The sequence below is a fragment of the Bos javanicus genome, chromosome 7 (genome assembly GCF_032452875.1).
Source record: "Bos javanicus breed banteng chromosome 7, ARS-OSU_banteng_1.0, whole genome shotgun sequence".
Taxonomy (NCBI): Eukaryota; Metazoa; Chordata; class Mammalia; order Artiodactyla; family Bovidae; genus Bos; species Bos javanicus.
Window position 1 is genome coordinate 58054205 of NC_083874.1, and position 26470 is coordinate 58080674.

The 26470-nt window shown below is 39.7% G+C and overlaps 1 protein-coding gene across 1 annotated transcript in view; it reads left to right on the plus strand.

Annotated features, from left to right (window-relative positions):
- The window catches only part of STK32A (serine/threonine kinase 32A), a 137859-nt gene that overhangs the window by 53827 nt on the left and 57562 nt on the right, over positions 1–26470 (plus strand). The window contains exon 5 of the mRNA XM_061423904.1: positions 15530–15703. Coding sequence (XP_061279888.1) covers positions 15530–15703 — 174 coding nt within the window. The remainder of the gene's footprint in view (positions 1–15529; positions 15704–26470) is intronic.

Below are 26470 nucleotides of genomic sequence, written 5' to 3' on the forward strand. Positions count from 1 at the left end.
ATAATAAACATATAATAATTAGGTGTAAAATGGTCATTAAATAAACAGGTGTTCATCATGTACCAAGCTATTTGGAGGCTGAGGTTGCTGATGGATAGAATGAGGAAGCATATATTCCTCAAAGTGTTCAAATGAGAAACTCAGGTCAAAAAAAAAAAAAAAAAACAATGGTTACAATACAATACAAAGCATCTTTAGCTAGGTTTCTGGAGTGTTCTATAACAGAGAAATGACTGGGTGCTCTGAAAGTACAAAGAGATTAACATCTTATTTATATTTGGTGAGAAGAGGTTAGAAAAGACTAAAGTAGAGGATAAATGAAATCTGAGTCTTTATGTCTCCTGTGCTATGCTGTGCTTAGTCACTCAGTCATGTCTGACTCTTTGCAACCCTATGGACTGTAGCCCACCAGGCTCCTCTATCCATGGGGATTCTCTAGGCAATAATATTGGAGTTGGTTGCTATGCCCTCCTCCAGGGGATCTTCCCAACCCAGGGATCGAACCCAGGTCTCCCACATTGCAGGTGGATTCTTTACCATCTGAGCCACTGGGGAGTGAAGCTATGTCTCCTGAGATGTACATAAAAGTTTCCTCTGGTGAAAAAAGAAGTTTTAATGAACATTTATCATAACTATTACATGGTAGTCTTCACATTTATTCTATGCACTTCCAAAAAGATCTATGTAAATTCTAAGTTTTCCATGTTTATGAATTTTAGATATATGTTATTTTTTTCTAATTTTTGGCCATACCCTGCAGCATATGGAACCATAGTTCCCCAGTAGGGATTGAATACATGCACCCTGCATTGGGAGGCAGAGTCTTAACCACTGGACCACCAGGAAGTCCCTGCTGCTGCTGCTGCTAAGTCGCTTCAGTCGTGTCCGACTCTATGAGACCCCATAAGTGGCAGCCCACCAGGCTCCTCTGTCCCTGGAATTCTCCAGGCAAGAATACTGGAGTGGGTTCCATTTCCTTCTCCAATGCATGAAGGTGAAAATTGAAAGTGAAAGTGAAGTCTGTCCTACTCCTAGCGACCCCATGGACTGCAGCCTACCAGGCTCCTCTGTCCATGGGATTTGCCAGGCAAGAGTACTGGAGTGGGTTGCCATTGCCTTCTCCAAGGAAGTCCCTAGATATGTGCATTTTGAACCTGGATATACTGTACATAGTCAATAAAGCAGAAATAGATGTTTTCCTGGAACTCTGTTGCTTTTTCAATGATCCAGCAGCTGTTGGCAATTTGATCTCTGGTTCCTCTGCCATTTCTAAAATAAGCTTGAACATCTGGAAGTTCACGGTTCATGTATTGCTGAAGCGTGGTTTGGAGAATTTTGAGCATTACTTTACTAGCATGTGAGATGAGTGCAATTGTGCAGTAGTTTGAGCATTCTTTGGCATTGCCTTTCTTTGGGATTGGAATGAAAACTGACCTTTTCCAGTCCTGTGGCCACTGCTGAGTTTCCCAAACTTGCTGGCATATTGAGTGCAGTACTTTCACAGCATCATCTTTCAGAATTTGAAATAGCTCAACTGGAATTCCATCACCTCCACTAGCTTTGTTCATAGTGATGCTTTCTAAGGCCCACTTGACTTCACATTCCAGGATGTCTGGCTCTAGGTGAGTGATCACACCATCATGATTATCTGGGTCATGAAGATCTTTTTTGTACAGTTCTGTGTATTCTTGCCACCTCTTCTTAATATCTTCTGCTTCTGTTAGGTCTGTACCATTTCTGTCCTTTCTCGAGCCCATTTTTGCATGAAATGTTTCCTTGGTATCTCTAATTTTCTTGAAGAGATCCCTAGTCTTTCCCATTCTGTTGTTTTCCTCTATTTCTTTGCATTGATCACTGAGAAAGGCTTTCTTATCTTTCCTTGCTATTTTTTGGAACTCTGCATTCAGATGCTTATATCTCCTTTTCTCCTTTGCTTTTCGCTTCTCTTCTTTTCACAGCTATTTGTAAGGCCTCCTCAGAGAGCCATTTTGCTTTTTTGCATTTCTGTTCCATGGGGATGGTCCTGGTCTCTGTTTCCTGTACAATGTCACAAACCTCCTCTTGATAAACCTATATGCAGGTCAGGAAGCAACAGTTAGAACTGGACATGAAACAACAGACTGGTTCCAAATAGGAGAAGGAGTCCTTTAAGGCTGTATATTGTCACCCTGCTTATTTAACTTATATGCAGAGTACATCATGAGAAACACTGGGCTGGAAGAAGCACAAGCTGGAATCAAGATTGCCAGGAGAAATCTCAATAACCTCAGATATGCAGATGACACCACCCTTATGGCAGAAAGTGAAGAGGAACTAAAAAACCTCTTGATGAAAGTGAAAGAGGAGAGTGAGAAAGTTGGCTTAAAGCTCAACATTCGGAAGACTAAGATCATGGCATCTGGTTCCATCACTTCATAGGAAATAGATGGGGAAACAGTGAAAACAGTGTCAGACTTTATGTTTTGGGGCTCCAAAATCACTGCAGATGGTGATTGCAGCCATGAAATTAAAAGACGCTTACTCCTTGGAAGGAAAGTTATGACCAACCTAGATAGCATATTCAAAAGCAGAGATATTACTTTGCCAACAAAGGTCCATCTAGTCAAGTCTATGGTTTTTCCAGTGGTCATGTATGGATGTGAGAGTTGGACTGTGAAGAAAGCTGAGCACCGAAGAATTGATGCTTTTGAACTGTGATGTTGGAGAAGACTCTTGAGAGTCCCTTGGACTGCAAGGAGATCCAACCAGTCCATCCTAAAGGATCAGTCCTGGGTGTTCATTGGAAGGAATGATGCTGAGGCTGAAACTCCAATACTTTGGCCACCTCATGCGAAGAGTGGACTCATTGGAAAAGACCCTGTTGCTGGGAGGGATTTGGGACAGGAGGAGAAGGGGACAACAGAGGATGAGATGGCTGGATGGCATCACTGACTTGATGCACATGGGTTTGGGTAGACTCTGGTAGTTGGTCATGGACAGGGAGGCCTGGCATGCTGTGATTCATGGGGTCGCAAAGAGTCAAACACAACTGAGCGACTGAACTGAACCGATACTGTACATATAAGATACACAAGAGTGGATGAGGTCATCTATGTGTTTTTGATGAAGGCATTTAAGGTGTTTTTTCCTTGGAGAATATTGTAAGGCTACTTATGAGACAGAGAAAAAGCATTTTATAAATTTCAAATCTTATTAACTCTACTGCTGGGTTTTCCTGAAGAGGAAAACTGGACAACATATTCTAGAAGGGGAATGTGGGGAATAGGTACTCTCAGAAATTCTTTGTGGGAATTAAAAATTATACACCCTTTATAGATATAAATTTGGCAATTCAGAGTCTAAAATTACATATTCCTTTACCCTTTGTTTTAATAAGCTTTATCTTAGTAAACCCACTTCTAGAAATCTACCCCAAAGTGGTTCTGGCCAAAATACAAAAAGCAAGATGCAAAAAGTTTTTCACTATTGTATCAGTAATAGCAAAAGGCTGGAAACAACCCGAATGTCCTTCAGTAGGAAACAGGTTGAATAAACAAGTAACATCCATAAAATTCGGCACTACACAGCTGAGAAAGGGAATGAGAAGTATCTCTATATACTATTAAGGTCTTTGGCTAGAATATACCTTTAAGTGGAAAAAGCAGTGTGACCTCAAAGTGATCTACAGATTCTATCTATATCCCTATCAAAATCTCAGCTACATTCTTTTGTAGGGGGGAGGGGAAACAGCAAGCTGATCTTAAAACTCATATACAACTTCAAGGGGTCTGAAACTCAAGAAACTCAAAGGAATAGCTAAAACAGTCTCAAAAGAACAAAGTTGGAGGGCTCCCACATGATTTCAAAACTTAATCCAAAGCTGCAGTAATCAAGACAGTGTAGAAGGCGCATAATGATAAACATAAAACTGAGTTGAGAGTCTAAAAACAAGCCCTTCATTTATCAATGAAATTGATAAATTTTTACCCAAGAAAATTCAATGGGTAAACAGTCTTTTCAACAAATGGTGCTGGGACAATGAGATATTCAAATGCAAAGAACCCCTACTTCACACTAACAAAAATGAACTCAAAATAGGTAATAGACCTAAAGAACTAAAACCATAAAAACTATTATTCTAAAAAATTGGAGTAGATCTTTGTTATCTTGGATTAGGCAATAGTTTTTTACATATGACACCAAAAGCACAACTAATAAAAGAAAAATACAGATAAATTGGACACCATCAAAATTTAAAACTTCTGTTGTTCAAAGACGTCATCAAGAAAGTTAAAAGTGGGAAAAATATTTGCAAATCATATATCTGATAAGGGACTTGCATCTAAAATATGTAAAGGATTCTTACAACTCAGTAATAAAAAGAGAGAAAACAGTTGGAAAATGGACAGAAGGTTAGAATAGAATAGATATTTTGACAAAGAAGATATGCACATGAAAAGATGTTCAACATCACTAGGCATTAGGGAGATGCAAATCAAAACCACAATGATATACCACTTCACACCAATTAGAATGGCTACTACTTAAAAATTGGAATGTACAAAGTGTTGGCAAGATAAGAAGTAATTAGAACCAGTGTGCGTTGCTGATGGGAATGTAATGTTGAAGTCACTGTGAAAAGGGGTTTGGCAGGTCCTTAAAAAGGGCTTCCTTGCTAGCTCAGATGGTAAAGAATCTGACTGTAATGCAGGAGACAGGAGTTCAATTCCTGGGTCAGGAAGATGCCCTGGAGAAGCGACTGGGTACCCGTTCCAGTATTCTTGCCTTGAGAATCCCATGGACAGAGGAGCCTGGCAGGCTACGGTCCATAGAGTCACAAGGAGTCAGGCACACTGAGCAACTATCACTTTCACTTCTTAAAAAGTCCAGGTTCGATGCACGATACTGGATGCTTGGGGCTAGAGCACTGGGACGACCCAGAGGGATGGTATGGGGAGGGAGGAGGGAGGAGGGTTCAGGATGGGGAACACATGCATACCTGTGGTGGATTCATTTTGATATTTGGCAAAACTAATACAATTATGTAAAGTTTAAAAAAAAAAAAAAAAGCTAAACATAGAAGTACCATGCAATCTAGTGGTTCCCATCCTAAGAATATGCTAAAATATTTGAAAGGGACAAGGACTTGTACACCAGTATTCATAGTGGCACTTTCCACAGTCCTCAAAAGGTGGAAACAACCCAAATGTTTGTCAACAGATGAATGGAAAATCAAATTATGGTATATGCATACAGCAGGATATTATTCAGCCTAAAAAGGGATGAAATTCTGATAGATTCTGCATGAATAAACCTTGAAAACGTTATGCTAAGTGAAATAAGCCTGATACAAAATTTCACTTACGTGAGGTACCTAAAATAGACAAATACATACACGTAGAAACAGAGGTTACCAGGGATCAGGAGAGGGAGAATTGCAATGTATTATTTTAATGGGTAGAATTCTTGTTCAGGGTGAAGAGAAAGTTCTGGAAATAGGTCATGGTGATGATTACACAACATTGTGAATGTATTTAATGTCACTGAATTATACACTTGAAGTGGTTAATATGGTAAATCTTATGCTATATGTATTTTACCACAATCAAAAAATATTTTTAGAAGTTATTAATAGATGAATGGAGGTATTAAAATGGAGAGGTATATTGACTTTTTCTCAATATACCTGGCTTTGCAGACTTGACTTTGACTTCATAAAATACATAAATATTTTATATAACTATAAAACAAAATGAAATTTTGAAAACAATCCCCTCAAATGGAATGTATATTGAAACAAATGAACCTAAGCCTCTATCTGGTTTTGCCGAATAATCACACAGAAATGTACTATTTCAAGTGACTTTCAGTGATTTTTAGTGTAATTATGCTGTAATGACAAAAAAGAATAGCAATTGCTTAAAGTGTTTTCAGTAATGGTATTGTTGAAGGTAATGTTGATATTGCTATTCTGAAAATGTTTTACATATATTATGGGATACAGCGAACAGCGTGGTGGGTAATATGTTAAAACCTTGAGAGATGTCAAAATCTTTGAGAATCAGGATTTTCAGTAAGGAAGAAGGGAGTTACTGCTATGATACTGATGAGATTAAGAGTTGCTATAGTCTTGAATATAAATGGAAAATGTCACTATAAATTTATGGCACATTTACCTTCAATTATTTTTGTGTAAACATATATATATTATGTGTGCATGCATGCTAAGTCTCTTCAGTCATGTCCAGCTCTTTGTGAGCCTATGGACGTAGCCCACCAGGCTCCTCTGTCCCTGGGATTCTCCAGGGAAGCATATTGGAGTGGGTTGCCATGCCCTCCTCTAGGGGGACCTTCCCAACCCAGGGATCGAACCCAGGTCTCAGGTTTCCTGCATTGGCAGGTAGGTTTTTTTTTTTATTACTTGTGCTACCTGAGAAGTGTGTGTGTGTGTGTGTGTGTGTGTGTGTGTGTGTGTATATATATATATAAATATAAATAAACAAACATATGGACGGAGGAGCCTGGTAGGCTGCAGTCCATGGGGTCGCTAAGAGTCGGACACGACTGAACGACTTCACTTTCTCTTTTCACTTTCATGCATTGGAGAAGGAAATGGCAACCCACTCCAGTGTTCTTGCCTGGAGAATCCCAGGGACGGGGAGCCTGGTGGGCTGCCGTCTATGGGGTCACACAGAGTCGGACATGACTGAAGCGACTTAGCATAGCATAGCATACTTATATCAAGTATTTATATCTATTCCTAGCTCTGCCCATTGAAAAGACCTAGTAGCAATGACAACCCAATTGCAGCAAACACTTCTGTCATTCAGTCTGGAGGAGGAAATATACAAGATCACCATGAATATCTTTTCATATCAGAAAGTCTTCTGATAGATTTATAGCTATCAAAACCTATGAGGGTTATTTCAAAATAACACATGATGCAACTTGGCTATGTTCCAAAGGCCAAAAAACAGATATCAGTAAGAGTGATAACATCACACCCATGATTTCATTATGATTTAAAAAAACTTACTGATTGCTTTGGGAGGATGCTAGGAAACTAAAAAATCATTTTGAAAAGTGATAAAGACCTCAGCATTTGTTTTACCTTTCCTATATGAACCATACCTTAAGTAACCAAATAACTGATGAAAGCCTACCTCTCTTTATAAAAGTACTCTAGCTAAAATAAAAAGGAGAAATGATAGGACTCGAATATTACAAACTCTAAGGAATCTTTGGATCTAGGCATTCAGGTGATTCGTGATTGATAACACCTTGAGAAGATAGACTTATTAAGTATATACCTCCTAATCAAAGTACACACCTCCACCTGTGAAGTAGTCTTGCCTCACCCCACCCAGCAACCCTGCCCAGTCAAACCTGAATCTGGCAAACCTTAAGATCTAATAACCAATTTTTGCAAAATACAGAGCTGTGAAACAGAGAAAGACATGCCAGAAATGCGAACAGCAAAAATCAGACTTTGCTACTGTTTCAGGAAAAATGATTTAATTTCTTCAATAAAAAATTACTAGGAATAAAAGAATAGAAGAGTTTGGATAAGAAAGCTTTAGAATAAAAACAGGTTTCAAAGGCACATAAACCAAAGACAAAGTATGGACCTTGTCTGAATCCATTTTAAGGACCCAAATATTCTATAAAAGATCCTTTCTAAAAGCAGACATTTATACAATAATCAGTGATTTGTGAACACTGAGTATTTGACGAAAACTTCTAGATCATTAGTATAGATTAGAAGCTGACAGGTCTGTGTTAGTTCCTTTCCTGATGAGCCAAGATAACATAAATGATTTTTTCTTTTTTTAATTGAAAAATATTTGACATCTAACATTGTGCAATATTAAGTGTACAGCATGTTAGCTTGACACATTTATGTATTGTAATATGGTTGCTGTTGTGATAATCAGCACTTCTGTCATGTCACGTAATGATCTCCTTTTTCAGTGATTGAAATCACTAAGTTCTAATCTCTTAGCAAGTTTATTGATTATAATACAATACTATTTTCTATATTCACTATACTGTGTACTAGATTTCTGGGGCTTATTTACTTCTGGTTGCAAGAAGACAGAATATATCAGGCATATCAAGGTAGAAATATTTTTGTTGAGTTTATTAGGCCTTCTAAATATAAAAATAAAATGGCGTAATCTTACTACTTAGATAACTGGTTACCTTATTTTCAAAAAGATTTTATGCATATACCAGCATATGTATGTAAAGTGTTGCTTTTCCTTTTGTGGTTGTGTTTGTATAGCCTTTTTTTTCACTATATACTTTTATATACACTAAGCATCCATGTAATGTATCTTCCCATCACCGTATCTTTTGAAAATCATTTCCTATCAGAATATGGATTTGCCTCATTTTTGAAAAGTTGCTGTATAATCAGTAACATGAATATACTATAATTTATTCATATGCTTCCCTATTAATGGGCATGCAAATTGTTTTTTATTTTATATAATGTCCTGTGTATCCTTACATCTTGGTGTAATTTTTCAAATGTGTCTATGGTGAAATTTTCCAGCAGTGAAATTATAGGGTCAAATACCATGTGTTTTTCAAGAGGTGTTTCCAAATTGTCCTCAAAAGCACTCTTACCAAACTGCCTTCCCCCCGAGCACGTGAAAGTGCCCATTTCTCCACATTCTCACTGTCAGTGGCTCGCATCAAGCCTTGATCAAAGTCTTCTCACTGTGACACAGGAGGTGTGTAAATTCTCTCCCTCTTAAATGATACCAAAGCGAATTTAGATTCTTTTCTCAATTTAGTTCCCATGGTACCCTAGCGATTAACCTTTCTTTCAGCTTGTTGTGCATGCTGTGGCATTTCAGTTCAAACACAAACACACACACACCCTAAACAACTGGGCATAATTATTTATAAACTGTTGAAATCTGATTTTTATGAATATTAGGTTTTCAGTGTTGTCATGGCAAATTCATGAATAATATTGAGATGACCAAAAAGTTCATTTGAGTTTGTCTATAATATCTTACGGAAAAACCTAAACAAAATTTTGGCCAACCCAATACTCGGTTTGGTTCAGTTCAGTTGTTCAGTTGTGTCCGACTCTTTGTGACCCCATGAATCGCAGTACGCCAGGCCTCCCTGTCCATCACCAACTCTTGGAGTTCACTCAGACTCATGTCCATCGAGTCAGTGATGCCATCCAGCCATCTCATCCTCTGTCGTCCCCTTCTCCTCCTGCCTCCAATCTCTCCCAGCATCAGAGTCTTTTCCAATGAGTCAACTCTTCGCATGAGGTGGCCAAAGTATTGGAGTTTATAGTAACAATTAAATACAATAATACATAAAGTAACTAGCATGGTATCAGAACATAATAAGAGCTCAATTAATGGGAATCATGTTGATTATACCATTGATGACACATATATTCATAAAAGGGCACCCTCCTACACTGTTGGTGGGAATGTAAATTGGTGCAGCCACCATGGGAAATAGTACGGAGGTTCCTTCAAAAACTAAAAATGGAGTTGCCATATGATCCAGCAATCCCAATTCTGGGCATATACCCAGAGAAGACAAAAGTGCTAATTCAAACAGATACACATACCCCCAATGTTCCTAGTGGCACTATTTATAATAACCAAGACACAGAAGCAACCTAAGTGTTCACCAAGAGATGAATGGATAAAGAAGTTGTGGTATATATATATATATATACACACACACATGCAATGCATATTACTCAGCCATGAAAAAGAACGCAATAATGCCATTTGCAGCAATGTGGATGGACCTACAGTTTATCATACGAAATGAAATCAGACAGAGAAAGACAAATATTATATCACTTACATGTGGAATCTAAAAAGTAGTACAAATGAACTTATTTACAAAACAGAAACAGACTCACAGGCATAGAAAATAAACTTGTGGTTACCAAAGGAAGGCAGGGGAGGGATGAATTGTGAGTATAGCATTAACAGATGCATACTACAATATGTGAAATAGATAAACAATAAGGATTTGTAGCAGAGGGACCTATATTCAATATCTTAAAGGATCAAAAAAGAATATAGATATATATCTATATATATGGGCTTCCCTGGTGACTCAGGCAGTAAAAAATCTGCCTGCAATGTGGGAGACCTGGGTTCAACCCCTGGGTTGGGAAGATCCCTGGAGAAGGGAACGCCTACCCATTCCAGTATTCTGACCTGGAAAATTCCATGCACAGAGGAGCCTGACCAGCTATAGTCCATGGGGTCGCAAAGAGTCAGACACAACTGAGTGATTTTGACTACATATATATATATATATATAACTGAAAATCTTTGCTGTAGACCTGAAACTAACACAATATTGTAAATCAGCTATAAACCAGTCAATAAATATCTTCATATAATCATTTTATGTAAAATAATAGGAAACAATGCATAAAATAAGTTAATCTGCTTAATACCAGAGCTATCTTACATTCATAGGTGGAAAAACGAAGGTAATTATAATATCTACCTTCAAGGTACTTCCAGGTACTGTTTTAAGCAATTTGTGTGTATTTCCTGCACTTACTCTTACCAACAGCCCTGTGAAGTATGTACCGGTATAGATGGACATGCTGACGACTTATATAACTTGCTGCATCCAGTTTTAAAAACCTTAAAAGGCAGAACTCCCCTTAAAAGGGGATTTGAGCACAAGCAGTCTAACCCCAGAGCCAAGTTCCTTACCAGCATGCTATGTGCCACACTTTGTGCTAATTACTTTACAAATGTTATATCTAATTTGCTTTTTATGTACAAATATCCTCTCTGAGTTTCAGTTTCCTTTAAGGAACTTGCTCTAAAGTCACATTTGATATTTAAACCTAGGCCTGCCTAAAGCCTATGCATTTTCCATTTGTATTTTCTATCTGTGTGTTTCTAAATGGATTCCATCTTTGATGAATCAGTATCTTTTTCTACAAAGCTGAGAACTTTTAAAAGTAATAACTGATATTTGTCCTGCATTTCCCATGCTTTGCTAGGTGGAGACATCAGAACTGTCCCTTGCTCAGCTAAACTCTCAATGCAGATTTGACACCATAGCTCTGGAACAAACAGCAGGTTCCCCTAATATCATAGTTTTTAGGGTTTTTTCTCTGTCACCCACAGGAAGAAATATTTTTCATCACAACCCAGGAGATATACTCAGAGAGACACACATTATATGCACAATCTTTATAGTCTTACATGTTAATAGCATTTATGTTATTCAGTCTATTTTATTTTTTTTAAGTGCTTGTTAAAACCAACCAAACTGACTTCACAACCATTAATGGATTATGACTCACAATTTAAAAAACATTCCATTGGAAAATATTTTATTGAGTTGGCCAAAAAGGGTATTCAGGTTTGTCATGACAGCTTATGGAAAAACCTGAATGAACTTTTTGGCCAACTCCATAGTTCTTTCCAAAGCTCCAGTTCCAAGCAAGTGAGTGACTGATTTGGTTGATGGCATAGTGGAAATGAAAGCAGTTAATCCAAAAGAATGAAGGGAAATACTTTCAAATTATGAAAAGTTGTGTGCACAAGAATATGGCATTGTGTATAATAGGAGACCTGATTTCATATGGAGTATTAGAAATGTCTCTGTGAGAAGTGTCCCTTGGGCTGAGACCACACCTCAAGGCCAGGCAAGGCCACACCACAGCACAGTCTCCTAAGGCTAGAGGGGCATGAACTACTAGTTGAGGAATGGAAGGAAAAGATCTTCAAGATAAGTCTGGGGAAGTAAACAGGGCCAGATCACATAGGGTCCTGCAGACCATGGAAAGAGATGAAGGGGATTCCTGAGGCTGGAGAACATAAAACTCACCTTGTAAAAAGATAACCATGGTGTGTAGAATGGACTGGAGAATTTCAACATGATACAGAGAGCTGTGAGTAGTCTACCGCAATATGGTGGGGTTGGGTGGGGTAGGGTGGTAGTCCTTTGTCACTTATCTCCTCTCTTAGCGAGCAGACTTTACAATGCATTTCACATGCATGGGGACCAGACTTGCTAATTTTGGAGCTGTCAACTGAGAAATAAATAAGCCATGATACAGCATTATTTTAAAAGTAATGAAAAATGCATCTCTGAGACTATGGAATAAATGGCCAAGGTACAGGGAACTCTTACTCTTTTATGCTGCAAAAAAAAATCAGATTATGATATGAACCTTCATATCCTAGTTATTACCAAACTGCATTATGCTCACATATTTTACTGAATATAGTTCTGGAAATAAAATACTTATCTTCTCTCCCTCTGAGAGTATAGGATCTATGATAGAAGGCCTCAGATCTGATGTGTGAAAGGGGAAAGAGGATTTTTAACAGCCACACCTGGCTCCATGATTAAATAAATTTAAAATCTTGCTGAGCAAGGGAAGCATGGTGCTTCTCACCTGGGCTGCTTCTTTCTTTGATTAATCGTCCCCTGCTTGATCCAACACTGTTGTGAACTTGCCACAGTCGGCACCTTTATCAGTCCTTATTTTTGGATAAAAATAGCTTCGCCCAAGTTACAGTAAAAAATGTTTGTTCCCTCAGGGTGAATTTAATAAGACCTTTGTCCCCCACTTAAAGTTAAATGAAGTAATGGGAGAGGAGTTTTCTGGTCTGTGACCAGTTTGGGGACCTCCACCCTGCCTCCAGCAGGGAGCTGAACACAACCAGTATGTGACCCCACTCTGCCTAGGTTGTTTTCAGGGGCATCCAGTGATGCTCGTGGTTAGCGCTCTCTTCTCTCTCCTTTTGGTATCCAGTCCTCACCTACCTCTTTTGCCAGCTATCCCAGTAAGACCCTGCTCACATGCCATGAGCCATCATTGTTTCTATTAGCCGAGGATAGCCTAAGGTGCAAATAGGTCTCAGGCAGGATTGCATATAATTAGCACATCCTTACTTCCTGAAAACCTGTAAAACACAATAGATATAACGTGTAGTGGTGCAGCTGGGAGGATTGTGAACCAAATCTCCCAGGTCCAGGCACCTATCCTGGTGCCCATTAAACTTGTGGCAGAGATACCCAGCCAGTCCTTGCATGAAGCTGAAGAATAACACTTCCTACACTTCTCACATTGTTACCAAGCACTTCCTGTGCTTTTATCTTAATCCCTCCCCACCCCAGTCTTCAGTGGTATACAGATTTTATTTGTTTAACAAGTGAACTCTGAGAACCTAGTTTTCATTAGAATGTTACTCCCTTAGATTAATGCTTCATTGAATTGCTCATTTTTCTTTTGTTTGAAAGTCTCCTCTTCCTGTAGCACAATGATCATTCTAAAGAAGAAAATGTACTCAGTACACTTCTTCCATCATTGATAGTCTACATTTGTTTCCTAAGCAAAGAATTTGTCCCTCGGCATTGGTTTGCATCCCTGGGCACTGCTTTGCAGTCTCTTAATTCTGTGATTCAAATAAAACTTTAAAATGTGATCTCTGTGACATGATGTCAAAAGAAACATGTCACAATAGTGTTGATACAGAGGGCTTTTTGTGACTAGAAATCATGTCTGTGCTTTGAGGAAAACAAAACAAATCAGAGCAGTTGGAATGCATTGGTACAGGAGGTTCTTTGCAAACAAGCAGAGGCCAATCCTGCTCACCTGTGTCTCATTTCCTCTTCCCATCCCTCCAGCTCTTGCTCCTTCAAGTCTGATCATGTGTCTTGCTTAACCCTCTCCAGTGTCTCTCCAGCATGCACAGACTCGTGAACAAGCTCCTGTCGGGATCTGCTCTCTGCCTTCTTCTCCAGCTTCCCCATCACACATCGTTCCAACAAACCCACACTCTTCTCCTTTCCCTCCTCGCGTTGTGTTCTGTCCCATGTCCCTGCTTAATCCAGGCTGTTCTCCTCTTTCAAATCTTATTTTTGGACCTGGAGACCCCTTCACTGCTACCACCTATTGGGTGTTTTATCTCATGTAAATTACTTAAACTTCTCTGGGCCTTGATTTCCTCCTCTGTAAAATGGGAGCATAAGAGCAGCATTGTGGAGTCAATGACACATCATGTGTAGAGTGCTTTTAGAGCCTGCCCCCGCTGCTGCTGCTGCTAAGTCGCTTCAGTCGTGTCCAACTTTGTGCGACCCCATAGACGGCAGCCCACCAGGCTCCCCCGTCCCTGGGATTCTCCAGGCAAGAACACTGGAGTGGGTTGCCATTTCCTTCTCCAATTCATAAAAGTGAAAAGTGAAAGTGAAGTCACTCAGTCATGTCCGACTGTTAGCGACCCCATGGACTTCAGCCTCCCAGGCTCCTCCATCCATGGGATTTTCCAGGCAAGAGTACTTGAGTAGGGTGCCATTGCCTTCTCTGCCTGCCCCAGAGAAGCCATCTAATGGAAACAACAGCCATGTTGGCTTTATTTTGTACTTATTATTGTCACCATCCTTCAAAATTTAACTCCGGTGTCTCCTGTGTTGAGAAGCTTTCCTGTCACTGCTCATCCTCAGGACTGAGTGACTTACTTCCCTTTCCTGTACACTTACTTCTTAATGGCTCTCTTTATATCTTTTTTCTTATCATGAGTGTGGTTTATGATTTGTTATAATGTTAAGTAATGAAGTTGTTAATGTGGAAAAATAAGCATGAGATAGTTCAAGGAGGCCTCATGACTCGTGTTTTATGGACCTTCTGTAGCAATGTGTTCAAGATATGATTGTTAATAACAGGTGAATAAATGGGGTTTTCTTCATTTTCTGAGCTTTATAGCTCTGTAGACTTACGGTTAATGGGTGTTTATTGTATGCCAGGAATAACATTAAATATTATACTCATTGTAGCATTGAAACATATATATTACCAAAAGTATTAATAAAACAGCTAGTAGGAAGGTGCTGTATAACACAGGGAGCTCAGCTCAATGCTCTGTGACAACCTAGAAGGGCAGAGTGGGAAGAAGGTTTAAGAGGGAGGGGATATATTTATATTTATGGCTGATTTGTGTTGTTGTACTGCAGAAACTAACACAACATTGTAAAGCAATTATCCTGCAATTAAACATAATTTTTTTTAATGTTACACTCATCATATTTAGTCTTTAGTTAAAAGTAAAGTGTTAGTTGTTCATTCGTGTCTGACTCTTTGTGATCATAGATTGTAGCCCACCAGGCTCCTCTGTCCACAGAATTCTCCAGGCAAGAATACTGGAGTGGGTAGCCGTTCCCTTCTCCAGGGGATCTTCCCAACCCAGGGATTGAACCCAGGTCTCCAGCATTGCAGGCAGATTCTTTACCGTCTGAGCCACCAGGGAAGCCATACCACCACCAAAAAAAAAAAAAAAAAACTGTTACACACATCATAGTTAGTCTTTACTATAATCAAATGTGGAAGATCTTCTTCTTATTTGCATTTGACGCATGCAGAAACTGAGGACCTAGAACAAGTAATAGACCAGTACTCCCATAGCCTGGATTCTTAGCTCAGGAAAGCTTGGCTCAGGTCTATAAGATGTCCTTTGCCTCTAGGCCTCTTCAGTGTGTAAATGTATTTAACCCACTTGCATTTCTAATTCCTTTCCAGGTATTCCTTCCAAGATGAGGAAGACATGTTCATGGTGGTGGACCTTCTGCTGGGCGGGGACCTGCGTTACCACCTGCAGCAGAATGTCCGCTTCCAGGAAGACACTGTGAAGCTCTTCATCTGTGAGCTGGCCATGGCCTTGGACTACCTGCAGAGCCAGCGCATCATTCACAGGTCAGTCAAGTCCAAGGGGCAGCCTTGGGCTGAATGCATAGGAGCGGATGTGCAACCTGCTGCATTCAACAGGTCCTTATGGAACGTGACATCTAACTCTTACTTAATTCGTATAGCAATACTGGAGGTAGATGTCCCCAGTTTTCGAATAAAAGTAATACTGAGTACATCGAACTTAATTTTCCCAAGGTCACCATTAGTAAACAACAAGACCAGAATTAATGAGTATTGGTGCTGTTTATAACTAAGCCTAGACAAAGAGAAGGAAAAATGACATATTGGGGCTTAATAAATATTAAATGAAGAAAGTGCATAAAGAGAAAGACATAGAATGGGTAGGAAGAAAATTCTTTGGAGAGAAAATTTGAGTCATAACTTCTATCATCCACCCTATAGTGAGTCCCTGGTGTGGGTGTGCTGCAGACAAGTCAGCAAAAGCAATGTATCTCTTTCACCTGGGGCATTTGTGTCAAAGACAAACAAATAACACAAGTAGCTATAAACCCAAACAGACAATAGAGAGAAAAGGATAATACTTGATATTTATAAAGGAGTTGGTAGTTTTGATGGCAATTTCCTGTATAGTATCTCACTTGATCTCTATAATAAATGATAAATGAGCAGAGCAGTTGTAGTTAGACCAGTATTAAATCTGAGATTTTGTGATTTGGAGACATTAAATTATCATCTAGGTTCTTTTTAAGAATTTTGAACCTAATCACCATCAAAGCAGCTACTGTTTACCTGGGTTTCCATATGCCAGGCACTGCAAGGTACTTTCATATATTATCCTATTCTATTCTCAAAACTTAGAGGACTCCACTTTTCATTACAGTACTCCCATTCTTCAGATGAGAAAAATGTGGCTCATAGATTCACCAAGGAGAAATCCTGACAAACAACGTTGCCAGATTCAAACCTAGATCTCTCTGATCCTAACATCAGAGCTCTGTCTGCTATACTAATCTGTATTTATTACATATATGAAATATATACCATAATACATTAAACATCATTAAGTGAACAATCAACACATGTGACTCTGCCACTGTCATCTTGAATCCTTGAAGAATCTGCTGAGTTTTTATGTCTCATTTATTAAACATTTGGCCAGATAGACTATTTTCCCACCACGAGTTAACATCTAGAGTTTGTTAGAACTAGTACAGATCCTTGATTAAAGATGTAGCCTCATAATTTATAGACTCTCTGTGAAAGTACCGTAGACCAATCCTTTTTTTTCTTTTTGGTCTTGGCACTTAACATAATTATTATTTAATTTTCTATCTTTGGAAGGGCCCATTTGTATTGAAAATGTGCTCTTCAGGCAGTGGATAAATGGAAAGCAGACCGATTAATCATGTACGATCTCTGAAGTAAAATTTACACACCTGGTGTTTTTCTCAATAACTGGGAATCCTGTTGACAAGAGATCTTTCTCCCACACTGGCTTTTTGGTAGCCATCACCCAGTTCCTTCCTAGGAGAAACTTTTCATATTTGTAGGCATAGAATCCCTCTCAGAGTCTTCATGCTCACTCATCCTCCCCTATATTGCCAACCCACAGTCTGTTTTGGGTGCTGACATGGCAGATCTCTGGCAGGAGTCAGGGACCACGGGAAGCCCCCACAGGGGCACCTTTTCACTGTCTCCCTCCTGTTTGAATCTGAGTTCTTTGCCTTCTTTGAGTTTCATTTTCTCAGTCATCACAAGATACTCTGAGCCTTTTTGCCCTGTGCTTAGAACCATGTTCTGAGAAGAATTCCGGAGAAAAACAAAACCGAATATGTGACACAATTTTCACCCTCAAGAAACTTAACCATACCAAGCAGCTTTGTTCTGTCTTTCTCTCCCTTATTTGCTTTTGCTGTCATGGTTTTGTCACTTAAATAAGAAATCAAGGATTAAGTTTCTGCTTCTTGCCTTTTACAGACTCACCATTATTATTACTTAGAACCTGTCTTCAGAGGGCCTCTTTGTACTGAACTATCTCCTCACCATGGCATATTAATGAAAGGTGGACACAAAGACATTATGAATGCAGGGTTAAAGTAAGATGGCATCCTCTTGGATCAAAAACAATCCAGATGTATTTCAACTGCTGATGTGTCCTACCTTGTGTCCCCAAGTGTTATGTTTTAAAGGCAATCGCATCTTGTACCTCTCCTGAGGCATTGTGATGTTTTCACTATATAGTCACCCAATATCTGTTTGTTCTACTAAATTGTAAACTCAGTGACAAGGCCATGTGTAGTATGCTTCTCACCATATAACCAGTGTTCAGCAAAATCTGAAGGAATGACCACTGCCTGAGCCACACGGATGATTGATTGCATAAAAGCCCAGGTTTACAGATAACAAAGACAAAATTAAAATAGAAGAAATTAAAGCCATAAATTTCAGACATTTGTTGGCCTTCATGTTGGGTAATCATATAATTTATCATCCAATCAGGGTACTCCTGAGAATGAAAGGAGTTGGTGTTAATAATTATGCTGGGACAACAGGCAAAACTCATACATGTTTTGGAAAAACCAGGACATATACCAACCTCTTTAGGGCTTTTCAAGACAGTAGTGACCAAATAGGTTTAACTGTGAGAGAGCTCTAATTACCAGAGCTTTCTGCCTTCCGAGTACTAGATATCAATGTGAATTGATTTCCATTTGAAGTGGTTTCAAATGGGTTAAAAAAAAAATCATGTACATGGTGAAATAAGCAGTGTCCCTTTGTCTGCGGCATTTAGAGGATAATAGTGCACTCTGAAGCTGGGACTCCCAGGGCAGAGTTAAAAGCATGACGAGCAACATAGAAAAAGAAATGGAGGCTTCTGAGTACTCTAATTCTATTTCTAAATCTCTGCCTTCAAAGAATCTGTAAAATGCATGATGTATTTGATAGAATCAAAGATAACAAAACATCTTTCAGCTACTTAGAGGATTGGATTGGAAGACACATCTTGAGTTCCAAGGAATAAATAAAAATTAAGAAAATACAGTAGATTCCCCAGGCAAGAAAAGATCATCTGCTTAAAGGGGCAGATATAAAATACGTGACTTCCACATACAGATGGCCGAAAGGCCCATGAAAAGATACTCTATTAGAGAAATGCAAATCAAAACTACAATGAGATATCACCTCACACCAGTCTAAATGGCCATCATCAAAAAATCCACAAACAATAAATGCTGAAGAGGGTGTGGAGAGAAGGGAACCCTCCTACACTGTTGGTAGGAGTGTAAATTGGTATAGTCACTATGGCGAACAGTATGGAGGTTCCTTAGAAAAGTAAAAATAAAGCTATATGACCCTGCAATCCCACTCCTGGGCATATATACCCAGAGAAAAACATGATCCCAAAGAATCATGCACCCTAATGTTCACTGTGGCACTGTTTTCAATGGCCAAGACATGGAAGCAACCTAAATGTCCATTGACAAAGGAATGGATAAATAAGATATGGTACATATACACAATAGAATATTACTCAGCCATTAAAAAATGAAATAATGCCACTCTCAGCAATATGTATGGACCTAGAGATTGTCATTCTGAGTGAAATAAGTCAGACAGAGGAAAAATATTGTATGCCATCCCTTATACATGGAATCTAAAAAGAAATGATTTAAATGAACTTGTCTATAAAACAGAAACAGACTCAGAGAGTGAACTTATAGGTTGCCAGGAGAATAGAAATGCGGGGAGGGATAGTTAGGGAGTTTGGGATCGACATGTACACACTGCTATATTTAAAACGGATAACCAACAAGGTTCTACTGTACAGCACAGGGAACTCTGCTCAATGTTATGTGGCAGCCTGGATGGAGGGGAGTTTGAGGGAAAATGGACACATATACACGTATAGCTAAGTCCCTTTGCTGTCCACCTGAAATGATCATAACTTCGTTACCTGGCTATATTACAATATAAAATAAAGAATTTAAAAATATATGTGACTTACTAATTTCACAACAACATTTTGTCTCTGGACTGGGTCAAAGATTCCAAATTATCTGTGGTGGCCAGCAACTGTGGATGGAGCAGCTGTGGTGATAGGCTGTCGTGACTGTGGGCTTCTGGGTACCAAGCGCTCTGCTAAGTACTTGTGAATTATTTCCTTCCATCTGCCACAAATCCAAGAGGTTGATGGTGTGATTGTCCCCATTTTACAGCTGATGGAACTCCAGTTCAGAAAATAACTTGGCTAATATGTAGGTGAGGCATCACTTGAAGGATATGCAAGGCTCTTAGCCTCTCTCCACGCGCCTGATTTTCAGCACAGTTGTTGCCCTGAGGAGGGCGTGGTACAGGGTGAGGCATGGCCACCTGCCTTCAGCGATCTGCGCTGTCTGGCTGCACAAGTGAGATGGACACATACGGAACCAACGGATGACAGAGGAGCCCAAAACTCGACGCTAAGTGTATGAGAATGACGAGTATTTCAGTAGAGAAGATGATTTGGGGTAACGATAAAGGCTTCTTGAGAGCTCAAGGCGGTTAAAACTAGGAAGGAGAGTTTAATCCATGGAAAGGGAACTGTATTCTGAATGAAAGTATTCATTTCTCTCTCTGCTAACATAGAATGAGTTCTGTCTTTAATTTTTCCTGCCAGCAATGTCTAGCTTATTTTTTTAAACACCGTAAATCTTATTTCTGCCTAAATTCTAAGTGAAACATAAATGGGGTTTTGTTTTATCTTGCTTGTAGACTTTTTAAAATTCACAGACTTGACTTTTTGTTGTTTCCTAAATATGTAGAATACTTAGCTCATTTTTCTCATTTTTAGAGTCTTTTTTCTCTCTAGTTGTAAAGGACACAGGACTGCATAGTCACCATTCATTTTGAATTGTGCAGTTAGACTAGTTAGACTTATTTTTTAGTCAAGAAGTCAAACATTTTTCCATTTTCAAACTAGAGTTTGAAAAATCAGCTCTAGTTTCCAAATGACAGCCATTTCTTCCTTCAATATTCCCCTTTACTTACATTAAATCAGTGAATGAAGATTTTAACAACATGGACACAGTCATTATTTGCTTTTATTTTTAAAAATAAGCAACATTAAACTCATTACAATCCTTCCTATGGGATAGTACTCTTTAGTTTTTGATTGCCACAGTCTCTCCAGTGAATAAAGTAATAGAAAATAATTTTTACAGTGCAAAGACAAATTTGTATTCCCTCCCTTGTCAGCTGTTTAAAACGCAATCACGAATTTAAGCTAATAAGATGAATCGTTTGGGACAGTTAAATAGTAAGAGTCATGTTGGGTCAAAATACCATTTGAGCAGATGTTCGTTTTTTCCTCTTTCTAAGAATTATCTCACTCTAATAAAGTTATAACTCACTGATTTCTAAATTCCTATCGGAATGCAATAAAAATCTAGTTAGGCCCTTGATGTCAATGACTGCAGTACAACAGGACGTGTTGCGAAAGTTCATCTCCAACTGATTATAGATATGTTGAAGTAGGAATGAAAGAAAATTCATGATTATAAAAAAAAAGAATAGGATGTTATTTTTATTCATCACCTTTATCTTCTTTGATGTAATCATAGAAACCTTGGAACTTCCATAGATACACAAAGGAATTAGTTTTTGCATGCCCTGTCCTGGACTGAAGTAGCTACTTACCAGAAGTTTATATTATTCTTCTAGAAATCAGCATCTTGACTGGGGGGAGAGGGGAAACTTAGGGATAAAGTTTCTATCATAAATATTCATTCAAGAATTGTTTCTTGAGTATCTGTTTTCCAGACAACAATTCTCTGGACTGACCTTCAATGTAGAAACGACAGAGACTTTGCTGTCATCAGAGCTGATAATACAGAATGAAAGGGAGTCAAGTAAACATTTCAACAGTCATACCAGAACGGTGGCATTCTGGTATGCATACCAAATTCTTTAGCATTCACTGCAGAGAAAACAAGCAGTTATATGTGTATGCTGAGTCACACACACATCACTCACACTCAGCACATCTTCAACGTGGTCTTGATCATACTTCTACTGGTAGCCCCTGGCTCACAATATTCTTCACAAAAAGTGGTCTCTCCCTCCTAAACTGAAGCTCTACTCCTCACTCCTGTTCTAATCTCCAGCATGTAGTCTAATCCAGAGCAGTTACTGAATAAGTCAGTGACTAAACAAATCAATGAGGACAGAATATACATGTGATCTTTGGGTGGACATGGAAAGTAAAAGTTTCTGTAGATGAAGTTGTCTTCAGTATCATTGTTTGTTTGGCTTTTTTGGACATAGGCTTGCAGGGTCTTAGTTTCCTGATCAGGGAACGAACCTGCACCCTCGACAGTGAAAACTTGAAGTCCTAACCACTGAACCACCATAGAATTCCTGGAGCATCGTTTTAATTTATTCCACACATTCCTATTGTGTGTCCACAGTGTGTGGCTCTGTGCTGCCTTTCTTCCATGCTGTGTTAGTTTTTATTCTGTGCAACAAAACACCACAGACATAGGAACTTAAAATAATGCACATTGATTATCTCACAGTTTCTTTGAGTCAGGAGTTGGGGAACATCTGAGTTGGGTTCTTGAAAAGGCTGTAATCAAGGGGCTGATTGGAACTGGGTTCTCTTCTTGAGGTGGACTGGGCAAGGGTCCACTTCCACGTTCAGTCAGGATGTTGGCAGAACTCATTGCCTTGTGTAACCTGTAGGACTCAGGCTGTTTCTTCAAATTCAGTGAGGAGACCAAGACTCTAGAGTGAGTCTGCTAGCAAGACAGAGTCCATTTTATTGAATTAAACTATGTAACATAACACAATCAGAAGAGCAAGACCCCATCACTTTTTGCTGTACAATGTCTGTTAGAAGCAAGCCATACAGTTAGCCCACACTCAGGGGTGAGGATGATATAAGACATGAACACCAGGAGGTGGGGACTGTGGGAAACACCAGAAAGTCTGTCCACCACACTTCCTCTAATGAAGTTGTCTTACACCAGACTCTAACATCAATACCCTCTATGAACTTAAAGTGAAATGGAAAGTCGTTCAGTTGTGTCCGACTCTTTGCAACCCCATGGACTGTAGCCCACCTGGCTCCTCTGTCCATGGATTCTCCAGGCAAGAATACAGGAGTGGGTTGCCATGCCCTCTTCCAGGCTATAACCTTAAACACAGCCTTGAACATCTCTGTCAAGGAGGTGATAAGGAGGTCTGACCAAATGAACAGGAATGGTTCTTTCATATCTAAGAGTCTAGGATGATTTCCTCTCAGCCCTGATAGGATGATGCTCTTCAAAGTATAACTTCCTTGATTTGCAGCTCTCTACTGCACACCCACTTCTCCCCAAGAAGGCCCCATGACCAAAATGAACTGTCCAAACAGCATATGACAGTGAAGTGAAATAATCACCTTTTAGCACATTTAATAATCAAGACCTACTGATGAAATTATTTGCAGGGCAACAATGGAGACACAGACATAGGGAACAGATTTATGGACACAGGGAGAGGGGGAGGAAGGAGAGAGTGTGATGTATGGAAAGAGTAATATGGAAACTTACATTACCATATGTAAAACAGATAGCCAATGGGAATTTGATGTATGATGCAGGGAACTGAAACTGAGGCTCTGTAACAACCTAGAGGGGTGGCATGGGGAGGGAGGTGGGAGGGATGTTCAAGAGGGAGCGGAAATATGTATACCTATGGCTGATTCATGTTGATGTTTGGCAGAAACCAACACAATTCTGTAAAGCAATTATCCTTCAATTTAAAAATTAATTAATTAAAAAAAGAATAATCAAGACCTTTTTGCAATTCAGTTGTGAACCAGAATTCTTTGTTTTCATTGGCAGAGACCTTCAAGGCTGAGGTTTCACCTTTTTGTCTGACTTATACACACTGCAGCATCTTGGAAGTCACATTTTATTCCTAGGGATGATCATTCATAGGAAAAATAACATCTTTCTGCAGCTAATCATTTTAGTCAATGATCACTGAGTTACAGATGAGCTTCTGATGAGTGAACTTACCAGCACAGTGACACCCCAGCTTTCTGAAGCCTGTGGGAATGAGTCATCTGGAGAGAGGCTTTTCTAATTCCTAAGGGTGTTTACTACTCTCTGCTGCTGCTGCTGCTAAGTTGCTTCAGTCATGTCCGACTCTGTGAGACCCCATCGACGGCACCCCACCAGGCCCCGCCGTCCCTGGGATTCTCCAGGCAAGAACACTGGAGTGGGTTGCCATTTCCTCCTCCAATGCATGAAAGTGAAAAGTGAAAGTGAAGTCACTCAGTCGTGTCCGACTCTTAGCGACCCCATGGACTGCAGCCTACCAGGCTTCTCCGTCCATGGGATTTTCCAGGCAAGAGTACTGGAGTGGGGTGCCATTGCCTTCTCTGTTACTACTCTCTGCTCACCATTTAATTTATACTGCAATGACATGTCTCATTTTCTTAATGGCTTAAGAAGAGCTATCATTCACTGTGTATGTATCAAGAACTAGGCACTGTGCTAACTAGCATTTTGCACACCCTGATAGTCAGCAGTACCATGACAGGGTTAAGTGCCTTGCCCAGTACCATGCAGTTGGTATACTAAAGCCAGATTCAAACATAGGATTATCTGATTCAAAGGCCTTGATCTTAATATAGGCTCTTTTAGTTTCATTCTTATAAACATGATAGACCTCTTCAAAATCAGATGAGCTATTTAGTGCTATTTAGCCAATAGCAGGGCTTCCCTGATAGCTCAGTGGGTAAAGAATCTACCTGCAATGCAGGAGACCCCAGTTCGATTCCTGGGCTAGGAAGATCTGCTGGAGAAGAGATAGTCTACCCACTCAAGAATTCCTAGGCTTCTCTTGTGGCTCAGCTGGTAAATAATCTGCGTGCAGTGTGGGAGACCTAGGTTCGATCCCTGGGTTAGGCAGATCCCCTGAGAAGGGAAAAGCTACCCACTGCAGTATTCTGGCCTGGAGAATTCCATGGACTGTATAGTCCATGGGGTCGCAGAGTCAGACAGGACTGAGCGACTTTCATTTCCCATCCAATAGCAACTAACATTTGTTTAGACACGTATTTTTAGTTGGTACGTGTTATGGGTTGAGTTGTGTGTCCCTCCCCCTGCCCACCAACACACACACAAAAGGTATGTTGAAATCCTAATCCCCAGTATCTCAGCAGGTGACCTTATTAGGAAATAGGGTCTTTATCTTCCCAGGTGGCTCAGTGGTAAAGAATCTGCCTGCCAATGCAGAAGATGCAAGAGATGTGGGTTAGAACCCCTTGGTCAGGAAGATCTCCTGGAAGAGGAAATGGCAACCTACTCCAGTATTCTTGCCTGGGAAATCCCATGGACAGAGGAGCCTGGTGGCCTACAGTCCAGGGAGTCACAAAGAGTCAGACATGACTGAGCGACTGAGTACATAAGCACAGAGGTAATCAAGTAAAAATGAGTTCATGAGGGTGGACCCTAATGTAACTTGTGTTATCAAAAGGGGAAATGTGGACATAGAGATAGACACACACAGAAAAGGAAGATGATGTGAAGAGGCACAGGGAGAACTCCATGTGAAGATGAAGGACGGGAATGATATGTCTATAAGCCCAGGAAGGTTAAAGATTGCCCACAAGCCAAGAAGAAGTGAGGAAGTTCCCTCATGTACAGGTTTCAGAAGGAGGAGGACCTGATGACACCTTGATTTCAGACTTCCAGCCTCCAGAACCATGAGACAATATATTTGTTTTTTCTTAAGCCACCTATTTTGCAGTGCTTTGTTACAGCAGCCCTAGCAAACGAATACAGTGTGTTTTTACAGTTTCCTTAGAGGCTAAAATGTCAACCTTTGCTTCTCTAGCACATGCTACTCAGAGAAGCTTCTGCTTCCCTCCTGCTGCTCCAAATATATTATGGGATGGGAGACCAGATAACAAAACTTGTTAGAACTGTTTATAAAAGTGCAGTAACCTAAGAGGGAAATTCGATAAGTCAAATTCATTAGCTTTCGTATATGGTAACCTATTTTACGTTGCCCAGAGACTATCTCTGCTTACTCCCATATTTCTGATTTCGTGAGAGATATTTCGGATATCTCTGGCTTTTTAATAACGTGTCTCTAGCCCATGGGGTTTTGTTTTGCACTTAAATATCTCTAGATGAAGTTCAACCTTTTCTGATTTACCAAAGCAGCACGTCCAGTATATGAGAAAATTAAAAGTCTAAAAATAATTACAGATTGTCTGATTCCTGTATTACTCCTGCTCTGTGTGATGTTGCCTTTCTTCCTCTCGGTATGTTGATAATATTTTGTTCACGGCAGTGGGATGATAGTTTGGCTTCCGGCTGCCATTTTCTGTGGCCTGGTTAAGAAAATGCCCTTCCTTTTTGTTTTGGTGAATCTTCTTTTCAGGAGTTTACAAGCCTTCTGCAAGTCTTTGCTTCCTAACTCCCACAGCAGAAGGGCTACTTGAGCCTCAAAAACAAAACGGTAGTGTGGTAATGAGGGTATTAGGTTGATGTGTTCTGTTCAGCACCTGCTCCCGAGCTACCGAATAATGAATGAGCATCAGTTACACATTGTGAAAACAGGAGACTCTGCCTGTTTTGTGCTGCCTGTCAGGCAGTTCTGAAAGGTGCTTTGAAACTGTGTTTCTCATACGAGGGCACTCATTTGTGAAAAGCCATGTGAAAAAGTCCAAGAACTGCTTGTTTACAGGTCAACATTTAACTTGCCTGTGCCGAGCTTTTAAGTTTCTCTAAGGTTGAGTTTTGTTAATATGCAACCCATGCCTTGGTCCAAATT